Source organism: Pipistrellus hanaki (assembly GCF_964339955.1).
Source record: "Pipistrellus hanaki genome assembly, chromosome: X".
In the NCBI taxonomy this organism is placed as follows: domain Eukaryota; kingdom Metazoa; phylum Chordata; class Mammalia; order Chiroptera; family Vespertilionidae; genus Pipistrellus; species Pipistrellus hanaki.
In genome coordinates, this window is record NC_140524.1 from 68073049 (window position 1) to 68092839 (window position 19791).

Here is a 19791-nt window from a genome sequence, read left to right on the forward strand (position 1 = left end):
TCTTTGCTCATTCCCTTTGCTTATAATGTTGTCCTTCTCCTAGATCTAAAGAATGTACATTTCTCTATTGAGATTCATTTTATCTGATATCTCCTTCAGGGTAATCCTAGCCTACTTTCCTCATCTTGATTGTCAGACACCATTGGCAAGTAGAGTATATTGCATATATCTGTTTATTACAACTTCTCGTACTAGGTGGTAAACAACTTTCAAGTATGTGTACCTTGTGCACAGCAGGTACCAATTAATTCTTTTTAATGGAACTGAGTACCTCTATTGCTCTTTAAAATAATACTGGAGGTAGCCAAGTAAAGGATGTGCTGCCTTTTGGTCAAAATAGCTGTGAGCTTAGGGAAATGAGGAGACAGGGCAGCTCATGACAAACCCTAATTTCTAAAATCCATCCAAGATGGCAGAGTAGGGAGAAGTTGCACTAACCTCCTCCCATGACTACATCAACATTACAACTAAATTACAGAACAATCAACCTGGATAACCATCTGAAGACTAACTGAACAGAAATCATATAATTACGAATATATACAGAAGATGCCACAAAGAAACTGGTAGGAGAGGTAGAGAAGAAAAATGGACTGGCCCCTCATCCATGTGTGGTAGTTAAGAATCTGAAGGAATATCTCAGCTGCAGAGGTCCCTCCTCAAGAGCAGGAGATCTCAAACCTACTCCACGCTCCCCAGCCTCGAGCACAAGTGTTGAGAAAATGAGCCCACATAACATCTGCCTGTGAAATTAGCAAGGATTAAATCTGCCCAGGTTACATGGAGGGCTGCTGGAAACCCAGGCATGCACTAAAAGAGATGGTACAGGAAATCTTATTCATAGGCACTCATGTGGGCTCCAGTGAAGGGGCAGTGCCTAGGAGGTTGCCATGGTCATACAGGATGAAACTGAGTTGTGTAGCTTCAAGGAGAAGGCTGTAGCTTCAAGGAGAAGGCTGCCAAAGTCCATGTGTGGAGTTCCACAGAGGACATCTTTGCTTGGTTCACCACTGCCCCACAGGGCATTAGCCTAAGGAGCTACACTAGCCCCACACTGGTGACTCCCAGAGATCCTGTCCTATCCAGGTCACACACAGTTGTGGGCTCTGCCAGTGGCAGCCAGCCTGAGCTTATGTTGCAGTCTTCCTTAAAAAATCTCTTCAAGGAATTTTGGGCAAGCTTGGGGCATGCCAGAGACATACAGGGAGAAGCTGTTATATGGTTTTAGCACAAGGGCCATTTTCCTGTGCAGAGCCCTATCTGAAACTGCTGTACACTAGTGAACTCTACTGGCTCCCACTTGACAACTTCCTTAGACCCTGCCTCACCACAAAGGTCCACAGGACACAAGTCAGTGAGAATGGGCTGAGTGGCCTCAGAAGCAACACTGATACAATCTGAATCTGTATTAAACTGCTGAACACAAATTGCTCTTACATGATGACTCAATGACACTTACCTCATTCAAATTATGTACCACATGAGGCTATTTCAGGGGCTGAGTCTAATAGACAACTAGCAGGTGGATGAAGGACTCAGGTGATATAGGACATTTGTTTACATGACCCACACCTGGTCCTACTATCTGCCAGCCTTTAGTTACATAGCTGGGCTTTCCAACACACAACCAGGACCACAATATGCAGCTAACAACAGTGATTCCTAACAGGTAGCTCAGGGATAGTCACAGGCAGAATCTGATATTGACCTGCACTGGATTCCTGCACAAGATTTCCCACAATCAACATACCAAGTGGCTGCTTTCAAATCAGAATAGAGCACTACATGATTACATAGCTGTACAAAGAACATACCCAGAGGGAGGTCTAAGAAGGCACCAGATCATGCTGGGGGAAATTCTACTTCCTGGGGTAAGAGCCCACACAGCAGCTTGCATACTGAGCTCAGGTTCAATTCTCACAGTTAGCCAGCCTGAGGGTCAACTCCAACAGACAGGCAATGAACACTCAATTACATGACCCCCCCCCCACACACACACACACACAAATAAACAAACAAACAAACAAACAAAAAACACCTCAAGTGATCAGGTGAACTGCACAACTGAGTCCAGATGATATTTACAACATGATGTCATCATATAAACACTAGAAGACACATCCAATTTAACTAATACATAGAAATAAATACAGAGAGGCAGCCAAAATGGGGAAACAAAGAAACATGCCCCAAACAAAGGAATAGGAGAATTATCCAGAAAAAGAACTGAATGACAATGGAGGCAATCTACAAGATACAGAGTTAAAAACAATGGTGCGCAAAAATAAAATAAAATAACAATAATAATTAATAAGAACTTAAACAGAATATAAAAAGACATAGAAACCATCCTACCTAATAAAAGAGTAATATGCAAATTAATCGTCACTCTGCTACACCAGCAAACCACACCCACCAGCCAATCAGAGCAAGTATGCAAATAAATCCAACCAAGATGGCCACAGCCACAGAGAGCAGGAGGGAGGCGTTTCCCTGACAACAAAGAAAGCCAAACTTTCCGCCTACCCTTGCTGGCCTAAGCCTCCACTCAAGGCTACAAAGTTTCAATTATAGAAGGTAAACAAATGCAAACAGAAACGGCTGCCGCCACTGAGCAAGCAGGAGGCTTGGCTACAAAGTTTCAATTGTACAAGTTAAATATATCCCACATACCAGGGCCTCCACTTGGGTTCCTGGGGGTGTGGCTGGCCTGCAAACCACCACAGGCCCCTCACTCAGGCCGCCCCACAGCCCAAGGGAACCCCCACCCTGATCCAGGACACCTTTCAGGGCAAACCAGCTGGACCCCACCCATGCACCAGGCCTCTATCCTATCTAATAAAAGAATAATATGCCAATTGACCATCACTCCAACACACAATAAGGCTGCCCCCATGTGGTCAAAGATCCTGCCCCTATGTGGACACAAGATGGTCAGCAGTGGAGGGCAGTTGGGAGGGACCAGGCGTGCAAGGGAGGGCAGTAGTGGGTGATCAGGCAAGTAGGGGAGGGCACTTGGGAGTCACCAGGCCTGCAAGAAAGGTCATTTGAGAGGGACCAGCCCTGCAAGGAAGGGAAGTTGAAGGCAGTCAACCCTGCAGGGGAGGGCAGTTAGGAGTGACCAGGCCAGCAGAGGACGGAAGTTGGGGCCAAATGGGGTGGCAGGGGAGCAGTTAGACATCAATCAGGCTGGCATGGGAGTGGTTAGGGGATGATCAGCTGGCAGGCAGAAGTGGTTAGGGGCAATCAAGAAGGCAGGCAGGCGAGCAGTTGGGAGCCAGCAGTCCTGAATTGTGAGAGGTATGTCCGACTGCCTGTTTAGGCCCGATGCTAGTGGGATAGGGCCTAAACGGGCAGTCGGACATCCCTCGAGGGGTCCCAGATTGGAGAGGGTGCAAGCTGGGATAAGGGACAATGCCCCACCACAGCCCCCGTGCACAATTTCATGCACCGGGCCTCTAGTTAAAAATAATAAGTCACCGAAACCAGTTTGGCTCAGTGGATAGAGCATCAGCCTGTGGACTGAAAGGTCCCAGGTTCAGTTCCAGTCAAGGGCATGTATTTTGATTGTGGGAACATCCCCAGTGGGGGGTGTGCGGGAAGCAGCTGATCAGTGTTTCTCTCTCCTCTCATTGATGTTTCTAGCTCTCTATCCGTCTCCCTTCCTCTGTGTAAAAACTCAATACAATATATTTTTTTAAAAAATAATAAGTCAAGGAGGAGAAAAATGGTGCTGACAGAATGGAGGTGAGGGATTGATTGTGAGTGAAGGTGAAAGGAGAGTGTGTGAGTGAGTGAGGGACAGTTAAATCCTGAGGGAGCAGCAGGGGCTGGCAGATCAGGCTCTCTTGGATAGGGAGAACCCACACCACTGCAAACACTCACCGGATGCGGGGCTTGGGCACAGAGCCCAAGTCATGTTAAAGGGGAGAGCAGCTTCTTCTAGGAACTCATCAGCATCACCACCCAGACAGACATAGCCCACGAGCCTGCAGCCACTCCAGACAAAATCCTGCTGTCCTAGCTGCAGACATGCAGACCCTATGATCTGCACCTCCAAGGGTGCACAGCTCTCACAGTAGTGAGAGTAACCCCCGCCCCAGCTGCTGATCTCTAGAAGTCACAGTAGCGCTTCTTCAGTACACAGGTCTCCAGAGCCAAATGCTCCAGAGGCCATACTTGGGTGCCACTGTGAGCCCCGCTGGGCACTCTCTTATCCAAAAAAGGACAGACTGCCCCGACAGTAGAAATTCTGAATTTCCCTTTCCTGAATACCTGCCCACAGATACCTCTGTCACTCAGTTTCAGTGCCAGGGCCCCTCTGAGTATGGAAGTGAGCCAACCTGGCAAATGCACTGAAGATGCCCTGCGAGCTTCCATTGGGCATGTACAAATCCAACCAAGAGCACAAGGCCTCCTGCAATAGTATTTCGGACTTCCCCCACTCCTGGCTGCCTACCCACAGACACCTCAGTCACATGGCTTTAGCTCAAGGGACCCTCTGAGTACACCGACCTGGCAAACAGCATCATGATGCCTGTTAGCTGCCTCTGAATGCATGCAAATCCAACCAAGGGCTCAAGGCCCTGGCAGCAAAAACTGAGTCGTCCCACTCCACAGCTGCCAACATCTGGATCGCATCAGTAGATTAGAAGACAAGGTAGGAAAAGAACACACAAGGACAGCAGCAACTAAAAAATAAACTTAAAAAACAAGAGGAGAGCCTAAGAGAGCTTTGGGACAACACAAAACGAAACAACACCCACATAATAGGGGTACAAGATGGAGAGGAAGAGGTTCAAGGAAAAGAAAACCTATTTAAAGAAATAAGGACAGAAAACTTGCCTGATATGGAAAAGAAAAGAAGAAAAAAAAACACACAAAAAACCCACGCAAGTCCAAGAAGCACACAGAGTGCCAAATAAGATGGACCCAAAAAGTTCAACACCAAAACACATCATAATTAAATTGGAAGACATCAACAACAAAGTAAGAATCTAAAAGCCTGTCAAAGAGAGACAGGAAGTTACTACAAGAGATCTCCCATTAGAATATCAACTGATTTCTCAACAGAAACGCAGGAGGCCAGAATGGAATGGAATGAAATATACAAAGTGATGCAAAGCAAGAAACTGAATCCAATAATACTATACCCACCAAGGCTATCATTCAAAATTGAAGGTGGAATCAAGAGCTTAAAAGGCAAAAAAGGGCTAAGCCAGCAATGCAAGAAATGCTAAAGGGACTGCTGTACAAAGAAGAAACAGAAATGCAAGAAGAAACACAAACATTAGGAATAAAAATAACAACAAACAAGTACTTATCAATAATAACATAAAACATAAATAAATTAAATGCTCCAATAAAAAGACATAGGGTAGTTGAATAGATAACAAAACATGACCCATACATTTGCTGTCTGCAAGAGAGAGTTCTCAAAACAAAGGATTCACACAGACTGATGGTGAATGGATGGAATAAAATTTTTTTCAGGCAAATGGAAATAAAATTTTAAAAAAGCTGAGGATGCAATACTTATATCTGAAAACATAGGCCTCAAAGTAAAGGCCATAACAAGATATAAGGAAGCCACTACGTAATACTAAAGGGAGGAATTCAACAAGAGGATATAACTGGTATACATATATGCACCCAATTTAGAAGCACCCAAATACATAAAACAACTTGTGGAAGATATTAAGGGAGAGATCTACAGTAATACAGTCATAGTAGGGCTCTTTAATACCCCACTAATACCACTGGATAAATCTTCTAAACAAAAAATCAGCAAAGAAACAGCAATCCTAAATGTCTCACTAGATCAGATGGACTTAATTGACATCTTCAGTACATTTCACCTGAAAGTTACAGAATAAACATTACTCTACAGTGGACATGGAACATTTTCAAAGTAGACCACATATTAGTACACAGGCAAAGTCTCTTCAAATTCAAGAAGATAGAAATCATAACAAGCATCTTCTCAGACCATAATGGCATAAAATTTGAAATCAACTACAATAAAAACAATGAAAAAAATAAAACACTTGGAGGCTAAATAGCATGCTATTAAACAATGGTTGGGTTACCAAAGAGATCAAAGAAGAAATTAAAAGCATCATGGAAACAAATGACCTTGAAAACACAACAATCCAAAATCTATGGGACACAATGAAAGCAGTTCTGAGAGGGAAGTTAATAGCTCTACAGGCTACCTCAAAAAACAAGAAAAAAAAATGGTAATAAATTATCTAACTTTGCAACTAAAAGAACTAGAAAGAGAGAAATAAGAAAATCCCAGAGTGAGCAGAAGGAAGGAGATAATAAAGATCAGGGCAGAAATAAATGACATAGAGTCCAGACAAAACAAAAATCAAAACAAACAAACAAACAAAAAAACAATACAAAAGATCAATGAAACCAAGAGATGGTTCTTTGAAAGGATAAGCAAGATCGATAAACCTCTAGCCAGGCTCACCAAGAAGCAAAGAGAGAGGACCCAAATAAACAAAATCAGAAATGAAAGAGGCAAAGTAACAGCAGACCCCACAGAAATGCAAAGGATTGTTAAAAAATACTATGAACAGCCGAAACCGGTTTGGCTCAGTGGAAGAGCGTCTGCGGACTGAAAGGTCCCAAGTTCGATTCCGGTCAAGGGCATGTACATTGGTTGCGGGCACATCCCCGGTAGTGGGTATGCAAGAGGCAGCTGGTCTATGTTTCTCTTTCTCTCTCTCTTCCTCTCTGTAAAAAATCAATAAAAATATATTTTAAAAATACTATGAACAACTCTATTCCAACACACTAGACAACCTGGAGGAAATGGACATATTTCTAGAAAAATTCAACCTTCCAAAACGCATTCAGGAAGAATCTAAAAATCTCAATAGGCTGATAACTATGGAAAAAAAATTTAAGCAGTCATCAAAAAGCTTCCGGTAAACAGCTGAAACCAGTTTGGCTCAGCGGTGGAGCGTCAGTCTGCGGACTGAGGGGTCCTGGGTTCGATTCCGGTCAGGGGCATGTACATTGGTTGCGGGCACATCCCCGGTGGGGGGTGTGCAGGAGGTAGCTGGTCGATGATTCTCTCTCATCATCGATGTTTCTAGTTCTCTATCTCTCTCCCTTCCTCTCTGTAAAAAAATCAATAAAATATATTTAAAAAAAAAATAAAAGCTTCTGGTAAACAAAAGACAGGGGACAGATGGTTTCACAGGGGGGTTTTACCAAACATTGAGGAAGAACTAAAACTTGTTCTCCTCAGACTATTCCAGAAAATTAAAGAGGAAGAAACAATTCCAAGCTCATTCTATGAAGCCAGCATCACCCTAATACCAAAACCAAATAAAGACACCACAAAGAAAGAGAATTATAGGCCAATATCTCTGATGAACATAGATGCTAAAATCAATAACAAAATTTTAGCAAACAAGATCCAGCATTACATTAGAAAGCTCATACACCATGGTCAAGTGGGATTTATTCCAGGAATGTAAGGCTGGTACAATATCTGCAAATCAATAAATGTGATACATCACATAAAAAAAAGTGAGAGACAAAATTAAATAATAATATTAATTGATGCAGAAAAGGCATTTGACAAAATCAAACACTCTTCTGATAAAAACGCTCAGCAAACGGGGAATAAAGGGATCATACCTCAACATAATAAAAGCCTTATATGACAAACCTACCGCCAACATCATATTCAATGGGAAAAACTAAAACCATTCCCACTAAGAATAGGAACAAGACAGGAATGCCTGCTTTCATTACTCATTTCAACATAGTACTGCAATCAGACAAGAAGAAGAAATAAAGGGCATCAAAATTGGAAAAGAAGAAGTAAAAATTGTCATTATTCTCAGATTACATGATACTGTACATAGAAAACCCTAAAGACTCAATCAAAATATTATTAGACTTAATAAATGAATTTGGCAATGTAGCAGGATACAAAATTAATGTCAAGAAGGCAATGGCATTTCTATACACCAACAGTGAACTTACAGAAAGAGAGATTAAAAAATTTCCTTTCACACACACATACACACACACACAAAAAAAAATTAAGATACCGAGGAATAAAATTAACTAAGGAGGTAAAAGACCTCTACTCAGAAAACTACAGGACATTCGAGGGAAAAAGATAGAGGAAGATATAAACAGATGGATGAGCATGCCGTATTCATGGATTGGTAGATTCAACATCATTAAAATGTCCATACTACCCAAAGCAATCTATAGGTTCAATGCACTCCCCATTAAAATACCAGCAGCATGTTTCACAAACTTAGAACTCTCCAAAGATTTATCTGGAATAAAAAAAGACCCTGAATAGCCACAGAAATCCTGAGAAAGAAGAACAAAGTATGTGGGATCTCAATACCAAATTCCAAGCTGTATTACAAAGTCACTGTTCTCAAAACAGCCTGATACTGGCATAAGAACAAACATATAGACCAATGGATTATAATAGGAAATCCAGAAATTGACTCAAAACACTATGCTCAATGAATATTTGACAAAGGAGGCATGAACATACAATGGAATCAAGACACCCTCTTCAATAAATGGTGTTGGTAAAATTGGACAGATACATGAAAAAAATGAAACTAGACCACCAACTTACACCATACACAAAAATAAACTTAAAATGGATAAAGGACATAAACATAAGATGGGAAACAATAAAAATACTAGAGGAATCCACAGGCAGAGAAATCTCAGACATATGCCGAAGCAATTTCATCACGGATACTGCTCCTAGGGCAATGGGATATAAAGAGTAAATAAACAAATGGGACCACATCAAAATAAACAAGCTTTTGCACAGCAAAAGAAACCATCAACAAAATTAACAAGAAAGCCAACTGTATGGGAGAACATATTTGCAAAGTGACCACTGATAAAGGTTTAATCTCCAACATCTACGGGCAGCTTATACAACTTAATAAAGGGAAGATAAATGATCCAATAAAAAAAAATGGGCAACGGACCTAAATAGAATATTTTCTAAAGAAGACAGAAGGAATGCCAAGAGACATATGAAAACATGCTCACAGTCACTAATTATCCAAACAGTGTTTCACAAAGTGTGGTACGCGTACCCCCAGGGGTAAGGGAAGAGTTTGGTGGGGGTACGCGTTGCACCGGAGTTTGGTGGGGATATGCACGGTACCGTGCTTAGCTGTGCCTAATTCTACATTCTCATGAGTACGAGGGGTACTCAGCATTACGAAAATTATAGAAGGGGTACACATATGTCAAAAGTTTGGGAAACACTGATCCAAGAGATGAAATCAAAACTACAATGTGGTACCATCTCACACCTATCAGAATGGCTATCATCAACAAATCAACAAACGACAAGTGTTGGCGAAGATGCGGAGAAAAAGGAAACCTGGTGCATTGCTGGAGGGAATGCAGACTGGTGTAGCCACTGTGAAGAACAATATGGAGTTTCCTCAAAAAACTAAAATTGAAACTCCCATTTGACCCAGTAATCCCATTTATAGGAATATATCCCAAGAAAGTAGAAACACCAATCAGAAAGGATATATGCACCACTATGTTCATAGCAGCACAATTCACCATAGCTAAGATTTGGAAACAGCCAAAATGCCCATCAGCAGATGACTGGATCAGAAAACTATGGTACATCTACACAGTGGAATACTATACTGCTATAAAAAAGAAGGAATTATTACCTTTTGCAGCATCATGGATGGATCTGGAGACCATTATTTTAAGTGAAATAAGCCAGCCAATGAAAGAAAAATACCACATGATCTCACTCATTTATGGAAAATAAATAACATTATAATCTGATGAACAAAAAGATAGATAGATACAGCGATAGTAAAATACTGAACAGTCTATCAAATTACAACTGGAAGGCTGGGGAGTCTGGGAAGGTGGGGAATAGATCAACCAAAGTACTTGTATGTATGCATATAAGCACTACCAATGGGCACAAGACATAGGGGGATGGGATGAGGACATGCGACAGGGGGTAGGGGAGGCTGGTGTAAGTTCAATGGGGGGAAAAGGAGATATATATACTACTATATGTAATATTTTAAACAATAAAAAAAGCAACAACAACAGAAAGTTTCACATCATAATAATATTACTAGTACTAAAGAATGTACGGGGTGATGTTTACAATTTTTTTGCAGTTCTCTTTTTAGAATATATCTCATTAAGAATGAGTCAGAGGACTGGGTTGATATGTTAGTTGGAATTGTTATCAATTTGATAAACATTTAAATTTGTTAGCTTTTTGTGTTTAGTTTTAGGATTTGTAATGCTTTCCTTTTGATTAAATTTTACTTTTTGGTTATATGAAACATTAACATGGCTCAAATGTTAAAACCAGCCCAGTGACCTGTGGACTGAATGTTCCAGAGTTCGATTACAATCAAGGGCACATGAAGGAAGGAGCCAATCAATGATTCTCATCATTGATGTTTTTTGGGAACATATATTTCATTTCTCTTCAGTATATACCTAGGAGCAGAGTTGCTGGTTCATGTGGTAAATATGTTAGCATTCTACATCATTAAGTTTTATTTATTTATGTTATTGTGCTTCCTTTGACAAGGGTAAGGAAATATGTGTTTATATTCTTATTTCCCTCTTTTTTCCTTATAAGAAAGGTAGATTATATATCCTGTTTTATACCTTGGGTTTTTCTTATTGTTGCTGTTTGTTTTATATTCTGGAAATTTGTAACACATCCTGAAAGTCACTATAAAAACATCCTGGATATTACTCCATAAACAAAGTCAATAGATTTTTTTCCCATTCTTTTTTATGACCACACTGTTTGAATTATTTATTTAACTAGTCCTCTATTATTAAACATTTGTGTTGTGTCCAATATTTTTTTTATTAAAAATTATGCTGCAATGATGAACCTTGTGCATATGTTGTTTTGTGGAGATGTCTTCAAAGTAAATGCCTAGAATTGGGATTGCTGTGCGAAAGGGTAACAACATGCAGATTTGTTAGATATTGCCATATTCCCCTCCTCTAGGTCTGTACGTATTAACACCAGCAATATACTAGAGCTTTGGTTGCCAACCTTCCAGACATCAAGGACCACCAGTGGTCCACGGACAACTGGTTAGTGACCACAATATTATAGTACCTGCTGCCCGAAGTCTCATCAACTGAGAATACAGTAACACCTTAGGATTTGACAAAAGATGGTATCTCCATTTAGGTTTAATTTGCATTTTTTCTTATTATGAGTAAAGATCAGTTTCTTTTTCAAATTTTCAGGGTATTTGTCTTTCTACTTCTTTGTTCTGTATGTTTGTTGTCTCTTGCTCATTTTGTTTTAAGGATTTTAAGATCCAAGATTCTTGCAGTAAGGCAGGTGGCCAACCTTTGGGTGGATGGAGAAAGATGTTACTCACCCACTGCTAACAGGAGACTCCTCAACCAAGTCCTTGACTGTTGCAATATATTGATATTCTTCAAAAAATCAGTTGGAAGAACATTTCGAGATTAGCTAGTCTAGTCCCCTCATGTTATAGATGAACAAACTGAGGCCCAGAGAGTAGGTAGAACTTTATTAAGGTCACACGGCAAATTAGTGATAGAGCTCAAACTTGAACGCAAAGTTTGTTTCCCCCAGGGCAACTTCAAATTAACATTGAAATTGCTTATGTGCTGATTTTTATACTTTCACTGAGATTATCACAAATAACACTTTTCAAAAGAAAGTATCTCTTAATATTCTTTGTTAGCCCAAATTGGAAACATTGGCAACAATTATAAAATCCATCCTCTTATCAAGTCTATTTATCTGCATTAGTGTTTGTAATACTCATTTAAAAATGTAGAATGCCAGAGCTGAATCAGATCTCAGAGATATTTTATTATATCACAGGTAACCCAAAATCTAATGATGCAGAGTGATCAGGATTTATCACAAAGGGAGGCCAGGAGGGCCACTTAGCCCGGAGCCTCACCTTCACTTAGGACCTAAATTATCAGTACTTGAGATCATTTCCAAATAAGGTTAAAGTATATCATCACTGCATTTTTGTGAATGTGTGGGTAGCTTTATTTTATTAAATATACTTAAAATGCATAAAATTTTCTAAGATTATTGTCTTATTTCTTTACTTTTTAAAATACCAAGAGTGGCCTAGAAAGTGATCTGCCCATGATAATCAAGTAAGCTAACAGCAGTACTGAAACTCTTGGAGATACTGCTTTCTGCTGCACCATACTGCTTCCAAAGAGGCAGCAACTGGCTGTTTATGAGTCAAGTAAATTTGTCTTTATTCACATCATTGAACCTTCTAGTCAGGAAGCATGCCCCTTACACACATCCATCTTAGAGCCCATTACTATCCCTATTCTCCAGAATGCTGCTGTCTGTACTGGCCTTCCACACCCAAGCAAGAAGTTGACTATAATCCTATATTATAAAAGCCTAATATGCTAAGTGTCCAGTAGTCTGGTTGTCCCTTCAACCAATCAAAGCATAATATGCTAATCATATGCTTAACCTGCTCAATCACTCGCTATGATGTGCACTGACCACCTGGGGGCAGATGCTCTGACTGATAGGTTAGCTTGTTGCTAGCGTCCAACTAATTAAGACTGAACGAGATGGGGAGGACACATACTGGAGCCCTCTCTTGGTTCCTCCCTAGCTGGTCAACCCTCCCTGGCACCGATTGTGCACTGGTGGGGTCCATGGTCTGCACCCTCTTGCAATCTGGGACTCTTCAAGGGATGTCAGAGAGCTGGTTTTGGCCTAATCCCGCAGGCCTGGCGGAGTGACCTCACTGATGCATGAATTTGTGCACTGGGCCTCTAGTCTTAACAATTATTCCCATTTCTTGAAAGCTTCCGGGGCATCATGTACTTTACCTGTGTTCATTCAAAACCACAAAACAATCCTGCTGCATGGTAAGCAATATTATTGTCATTTCAGAGATGACCAAACAGAGGCTAAGAGAGGGTTGCTTAATATTTTCCAGGTAAATAAATGGTAGAGATGGAATCACAATCCAGGTTTAGCTGAGAGCAAGGCTTGTGTACAGCTCACTATACCTGGCAAGATTGTCTCAGTTGTGACAACCCTTCAAATAAGATGCATGACACTGGGAGGATATAGACTAGGAACCAGGCAAAATCATCTTCCTTACAGAGTACTCAGCATGTCCAGGATCAAGCAGTTGAGGACTTGGAATTAGAGATGGCAGGCAATTTCTTTTTAGTGCTATCATGTGGGCCAGTCCTCTAGTATGAACTCTTCATGAAACACCAGAATTTACTTACTTGACCAAGTGCCTTATAAGAAGTTCCAGCATCTCCCGGTTTTTTTCTGGTAGTTTATATACTAAGGAGTGAATAGCTCCCAGCCGATAATCCAGGTTGTCAGACTCTGAGAGAGAACAGAGACAGAGAAAGGTTTGCCTTCTAGGCAATTGTATCAAGTAAACTTTCATACATATACACATGTGTACGTTCAAATATAAACAATAAGAGACAGCGAGAGTGTCAGAGAGATGAAAAGAGACAGAAAGATAAATAGGCACAGAAACACAATGGCAAAAAATATACTAAGAGACAAAGACAATGTGACAGATAGAGGAAAGGAAAAAAGGCAAAAAAAGAGAAATAAAAAACAAGATAGGCCTAGAATGATGAAGAAATTAGAACAGAGTGGAGAAATATGAGAAGAAAAGACGAGACTTTTAGAAGCAGTCAGAATTTGGGGTACAAAAGGTTGCTCTTAAAATTCCACATGTAAAATTTCAGATGGGAACCTTTGCCCACCCACCATCCTTGTGGTTCCTAAGAAAATTACTGAGAGAGCTCAAAATAAAGATCAATAGGTATCTTGCCTCAACAAACATTTATTATAAGGACAAGCCTCATGATTCTTTTTCCTGCACACCACACAGTACATGATGCAGGAGGAGGGTCACGTCAAAGTAGGCAGAAATACTCATACATGGGTCTCAGCCAAAATTTTTAATGCTTCTTCAGCAGCCAATTTTTGGGATGATTCTACATGCCTTATTACCCATGCACCTCTCCACCCTCACTTGCAGTTTTAACATCTAGAAAACGTACTACTAGAACTAACAGATTTGGAATAAAGACTCACAACACAAAAGGCATTTGAAAAGGAAAATACTGGAAATGACTTGAAACAGCAAGTATAATGGAACCATTATGCTGTCCCCTGGTAGTGTGAGCCAATGTTCTTGTTCTGATGGAAGAGGCACAATCGATCAATAACCTATCACATCCCTCAAGTTAGCCAGTTTTCTCCAAACTATTCAACTATTATTGACTTATGAAAAATAACACAACACTTAAATTAGACAGCAAGTGAGAATACTTTCATTTGGCAGTGCATAAAAATCTATGTATTTTTCTCCTCCTTCGCCTGCTCAATTACTTTCCTTCAAGAAGTCTTCTAGGCCTATTGCTGTAAATATTAAGAAATCAGGATAACACAACTAATTGGTAACAGAAATACTTACTGGCAGCAGAGACCAGCTCTTTATGTAGTCTATAGGTCATGACAGGTTCAGAAAGATTCCTGAAATTAATGAAGACTGTAAGTTCCTTTGGGAAGGGAGTATCCAGGCCATAGATACTCAGTTCTGTGCATAGCAAGGCAGAAGTTTTTGAGCCCCCCAGTTTAGTGACTACACACATTATTCTCCTCACCTGAAACTTTGTCAGAGGAATCCTATTTGCTAGTAATTCAATAGAAGACCTGTAAAACGATCGACTATGACTTTGAGCAAGATCGTTAATTCATTCCCCAAAATGAAAAGAGGCACAAGCCAATCCTGCAAAATTCCAAGCGAACCCACTCTGAGTGCTATTATGAAGTCTTTACAGTTTGATAGTTGCTTAGTGGTTTTCACATCTGTCTTCCCATTTGATCCTTCCAATGATCCTGTGTGGTGTAGCAGTTATTCAAATAAGAATTAAATAAAGGAGGCTCAAACAGGTTTATTTCGTAAAAGCAAAAATATTCACTTAGCATCTATTTGTGTCTGGCATTATGCTAAGTATTGGGGATCCAGAGATAATTATGACATAATCCAAACTTCCAAGGAGCTAGTAGTCTAATTGAGGAGAGTGTCATATACAAGATTTCCAATGCAACAGGACAAGTGTGACAATAAAATAAAGATAAGTGGTGGGTGGTTCAGAAAAAGAAAGTAATCCACTAAAAAAATAAATAATAATAATAATAATAATAATAATAATAATAGCAAATTCTTCACTGTTCTAAGTTATATACATACATTTACTCATTTAATCCTCATGTCAACCTTATCAAGTATATATTATTAATATCTCCATTTTATAGACAAGAAACTGAAGTTCAGAGAAGTTAAATAATTCATCCAAGACCACACACCCAGTAAGTGCAAAACTAGGCAGTCTGCCCCATCCATGCTCTTAATCACTGTGCTATACTGCTTGCCACTGTTGTTGTTATTATAGTAATCCAGGAGAGAGTTAATAAAGGTCTAAATAAAAATAGTGGAATTAGCAACAAAAATACCAGTAAAAGGTGAGGAGAGTTATTGAAAGATAGTAAAGACAGAAATCCAACAATTGGGTTTGTTGATAAGGGAGAGAGTAATCCAGTTTAGGTGATTGGGTAGAATAGAAATTGATTCAGAGGGTAGAGGAAATGCTATGTCAGAGGGGTCACTGGGATAGCCAAAGAGGTATGTCTTTTAGAAAAATGTATAGAGTGAGCTTTTGGATCTGCAAAGTAGATATAAAAATCATGAACCTAGGACAGTGGTTAAAACCACGAGAACAGATACAACTGCTCAAGTAGAGATAGCTATCTGGCAGCCAACACCTACATGAGGCTTTTCAACATTTATTTGTCTAGAATAGTGTATAAAAAAGAAATGGAGTTGAATCAGATATCAGAATATAAAAAAATGAAATATTTCACATAAAAATGCATGTTTCTATTAAAAACTTTGAGGGGATCAGTGGGAAAAGGGGGGACATCATAATACTTTCAACAATAAAAATAAATAAAAATTTGCTAAAAAATTTGAAAGATATGGCTACATTGGGCCCATATGATTATTTGTGGAAGTAAAGAATAATGCTGTTTATATATAAACAAAGGGATTACGATACAAATAATGATTCCATGTGCAATATGTTTAATATGAAAGTAGTCTATTTCACACTAATTTTCAGATCCTGTCTCCTGTGGATATCTAAATTTTCCATCCCTCCAGTGTAGGAGAAAGAGAAGAGAGTCCTAGAAAATAACAGATAGAAAGTTCATAAATGAATGAGACTGCTAAAAATGATCAAATAGGTGGGAGAAAATCTAAAACCAAGCAATATAGCAGGATCTAAAAAAGAAAGTTAAAAAAAAAAAAAAGGCTTGTTAACAGCTTCAAATGATACAAAGAGTTAAAAGAAAGACTAACAGCCGAAACTGGTTTGGCTCAGTGGATAGAGCATCGGCCTGCAGACTGAAAGGTCCCAGGTTCGATTCCAGTCAAGGGCATGTACCTTGGTTGCAGGCACATCCCCAGTAGGGGGTGTGCAAGAGGCAGCTGATCAATGTTTCTCTCTCATAGATGTTTCTAACTCTCTATCCCTCTTCCTTTCTGTAAAAAATCAATAAAATACATTAAAAAAAAAAGAAGAAGAAAGAAAGACTAACAATTGTCCATTGTGTTTAGGATCAAAAGAGTCACTAGTGACCTTGACAAGAGCAGGATCAATAGAGTGGAGAGGAAGGGTGTCAAATTACAATGGGTGAAGCAGTAAACTGGGAGATTAAGTAGAGACAGGGAGGATATATTACTTCACATACTGAAGTTTAGTTTGGAAGAGGTAATCTCATCTAAGCTCCTGCTTCCAATTATCTTCTACATTGTCAAAGATTCAAAAAAAATTATCCATTTTATTGATTTTTTAAAAATTTTTTTACAGAGAGGAAGGGAGAGGGATAGAGAATTAGAAACATTGATGAGAGAGAAACATCAATCAGCTGCCTCCTGCACACCCCCTACTGGAAATGTGCCCACAAACAAGGTACATGCCCTTGACCAGGAATCAAACTTGGGACCTTTCATTCTGCAGACCAACACTCTATCCACTTAGCAAAACTGGTTATGGAAAAGATTCTCAATTTTTTTATCTGAAACCTAGAACTCATTTTTTTATATTTCCCATATATCCAATTGCCTGTTAAAGATCTTGTCCTGATTTCTTCAAAGACATCCAAGTTTGACATTTCCAAAACCTAACATCTCAAATCTAGGATTTTTCTTGTGTTTCCAAAATCAGTAAAGGCATGACCATCATTTGGTTATATGGGCCCAAAACATGGAAGTCACTGTTTTATCTCCCTATCCTCTATCCTAATATCAAATTTTTCTCCCTAAATCTATTTTTATAACCTTTTTTTTTAAATTACAACTTACATTAGTTTCAGGTGTACAGTATAGTGGTTAGACAATCATATAGCTAAATCTCTTGAGTTAGCTTATTTCTATTAATACTCCACTGCCATCCCAGGCCAAGGAGAAGCACAATATTTTCCCTGGATCACAGAAATACCCTGTTAATTGGTTTCTACCTCTACCTACTTTGCTTTAGTCTAATGTGATCTCTCTATATTTTTTTCAAAATACAAATCTCATCATGCAATCACCTAATTAAACTCTTTTAATACAGGGGTTGGCCAAAGTAGGTTTACAGTTGTTTATATGGAAAATACTTAATAAATAATACAAGAATAAACTAAAATATGTTAGACATACTGACAACTGTAAATCTACTTTTGCCCACCACTGTATATTCCCATAATTTTAATATAAACTTAGGCCCCAATTCTTATAATGTCCTATAAAGCTGTGCATGACCTGGCCCCTACATATCTCTCCCCACTCTCTATACTCAATACCCCACCTATACAGGTACATGAAGTTTCTTGAAGGGGTCTTCCTCCCCTGTATTTCAGGCCTTTGCATGTTTAATTCTCTCTATCTGGAACAGCCTCCCACAGTTGATTCCAAGTTACAATTCAAACTTCAGTTCAAACAAACAACCAGAATAAATCAGGTCTTCCTGTTATTTGCCTTCACAGTACCTTGTATCTTTCCTTCAGAGCACTTATTATAGTTTGTTATATTTGTACTAGAGGCCCAATGCATGAATTTGTGTATGGGTGGGGTCCCTCAGCCTGGCTAGCCCAGTGGGGAGGGCCGGGGGTAGGGACCACAGGAGGTTGGCCAGCTGGCCCTGCCCCCCGATCAGGGCCCATTAGGGCCAGACTGGGTTTGGGGATGGGCTGAAGGAGGTTGGCTGGTCAACCCTGCCCATATCAGGGCCCATCCAGAATGGCCAGCCAGGGGGAAGGACCACAGGAGGTTGGCCAACCGCGGGAGGCCAGCTGTGGGAGTGCAGTGACCACCAGGGGGCAGCTCTTGCATTGAGCGTCTGACCCCTGGTGGTCAGTGCACATCATAGCGACTAGTCAACAGGTTGTTCGAGTCATTCAGTCATAATGGTTGCTTAAGCTTTTATATAGATAGATGATAGATAGATAGATAGATAGATAGATAGATAGATAGATAGATTTTTAGATAACTATTTGTCTTTGTCTGCCTCCCTCACTGTTCTATAATATATGCCTACAGCCTAACACTATGCTAGACTTAGAATAGGACATGTTTATTGAATGACTCAGTGAATGGTGGGTTGAATGAATGAAAGGTCAAAGAGATATGCACTACTAGAGCATATTTATATTCTGAGGGGAAAGAGCCAGTTGAATGAGAAAAGTTAAAGATACAGGAAAGAGAAAGGATCATTTTTAGAGTATATATATATATTTTTTCTTTTTTTTGGAAATGTTAGAGATAAGGGGTGAGTTAGGTACCTAGAACACAGATGCAGGAGACCCACTGTGAAAATACTGATATCTTTGAGGAATCTTAAGAATGTTGATTAGCTAGTGCATATTAAAGGCCCATAAATAAGAATCTTAAGGATTAATATCTCTTATTAGGGGTGCTATCCACTCACACTTGATTTTCTCATCTTTCAAAAGGGCCACACTGTTTATTGAGGGATGGGCTGGAAAAGATGTAATGTGGGAAGGAACTTAAGCTATATAAAACTTTTAAAACATTGATTCCTTTTAAGGAAGCTACAGACAATTATTTATTTTTATTATTCTTGTTATCACAAGTCTTCTGAAAGTAAGCAGATTGCTGTCTTTAAAAAATTACTGAAGCAACTCCAAGAAAGCCACATTCCTTGGCAGAAAGGAATAAAGAAAGAAGATGCTCCAATACCAGTGGCCTTACAAGTCAGAGATATTTAGGTTCAAATAATATGAGTTGTGACCATTGATATTATTAATAGGAAAAGGGGTGTACTTCAATTACCCCATCTTCAAAATGAGTATTAGTGCTACCTACCTTATATAGAATTATTGTAAGGGGAAAAAAACAAACAAACAATGAAATTGTCAGTATAAACAAGTAGAAAACTGGCTAGCAAAGGATAAACCCTCCACAAAAGTATCTCTTTTACTTGGCAGATGCAAAAGAAATACTCCTGGAAAGAGTATTTATGTTCATATAAAGTTATAGGATGATGCTACAGTAGAAGGTCATTTAACAGCAATATCTGAGATCCAATATATTTTGGATTAGTGATATTTTCCAGAGCTTAAGTATCTATCTTAACGACTAAAAGGTATACCAGTAATAACTGAAAAGAAGACAT

General features: G+C 39.4%; 1 protein-coding gene across 2 annotated transcripts in view; it reads right to left on the reverse strand.

Annotated features, from left to right (window-relative positions):
- Positions 1-19791, reverse strand: part of OPHN1 (oligophrenin 1) — a 307777-nt gene that overhangs the window by 86259 nt on the left and 201727 nt on the right. For both annotated transcript variants that reach the window (XM_084869543.1, XM_084869542.1), the window contains exons 17-18: positions 14526-14584; positions 13309-13414 (exon numbers count right to left, since the gene is read on the reverse strand). In XM_084869543.1, coding sequence (XP_084725669.1) covers positions 13309-13414; positions 14526-14584 — 165 coding nt within the window. The remainder of the gene's footprint in view (positions 1-13308; positions 13415-14525; positions 14585-19791) is intronic.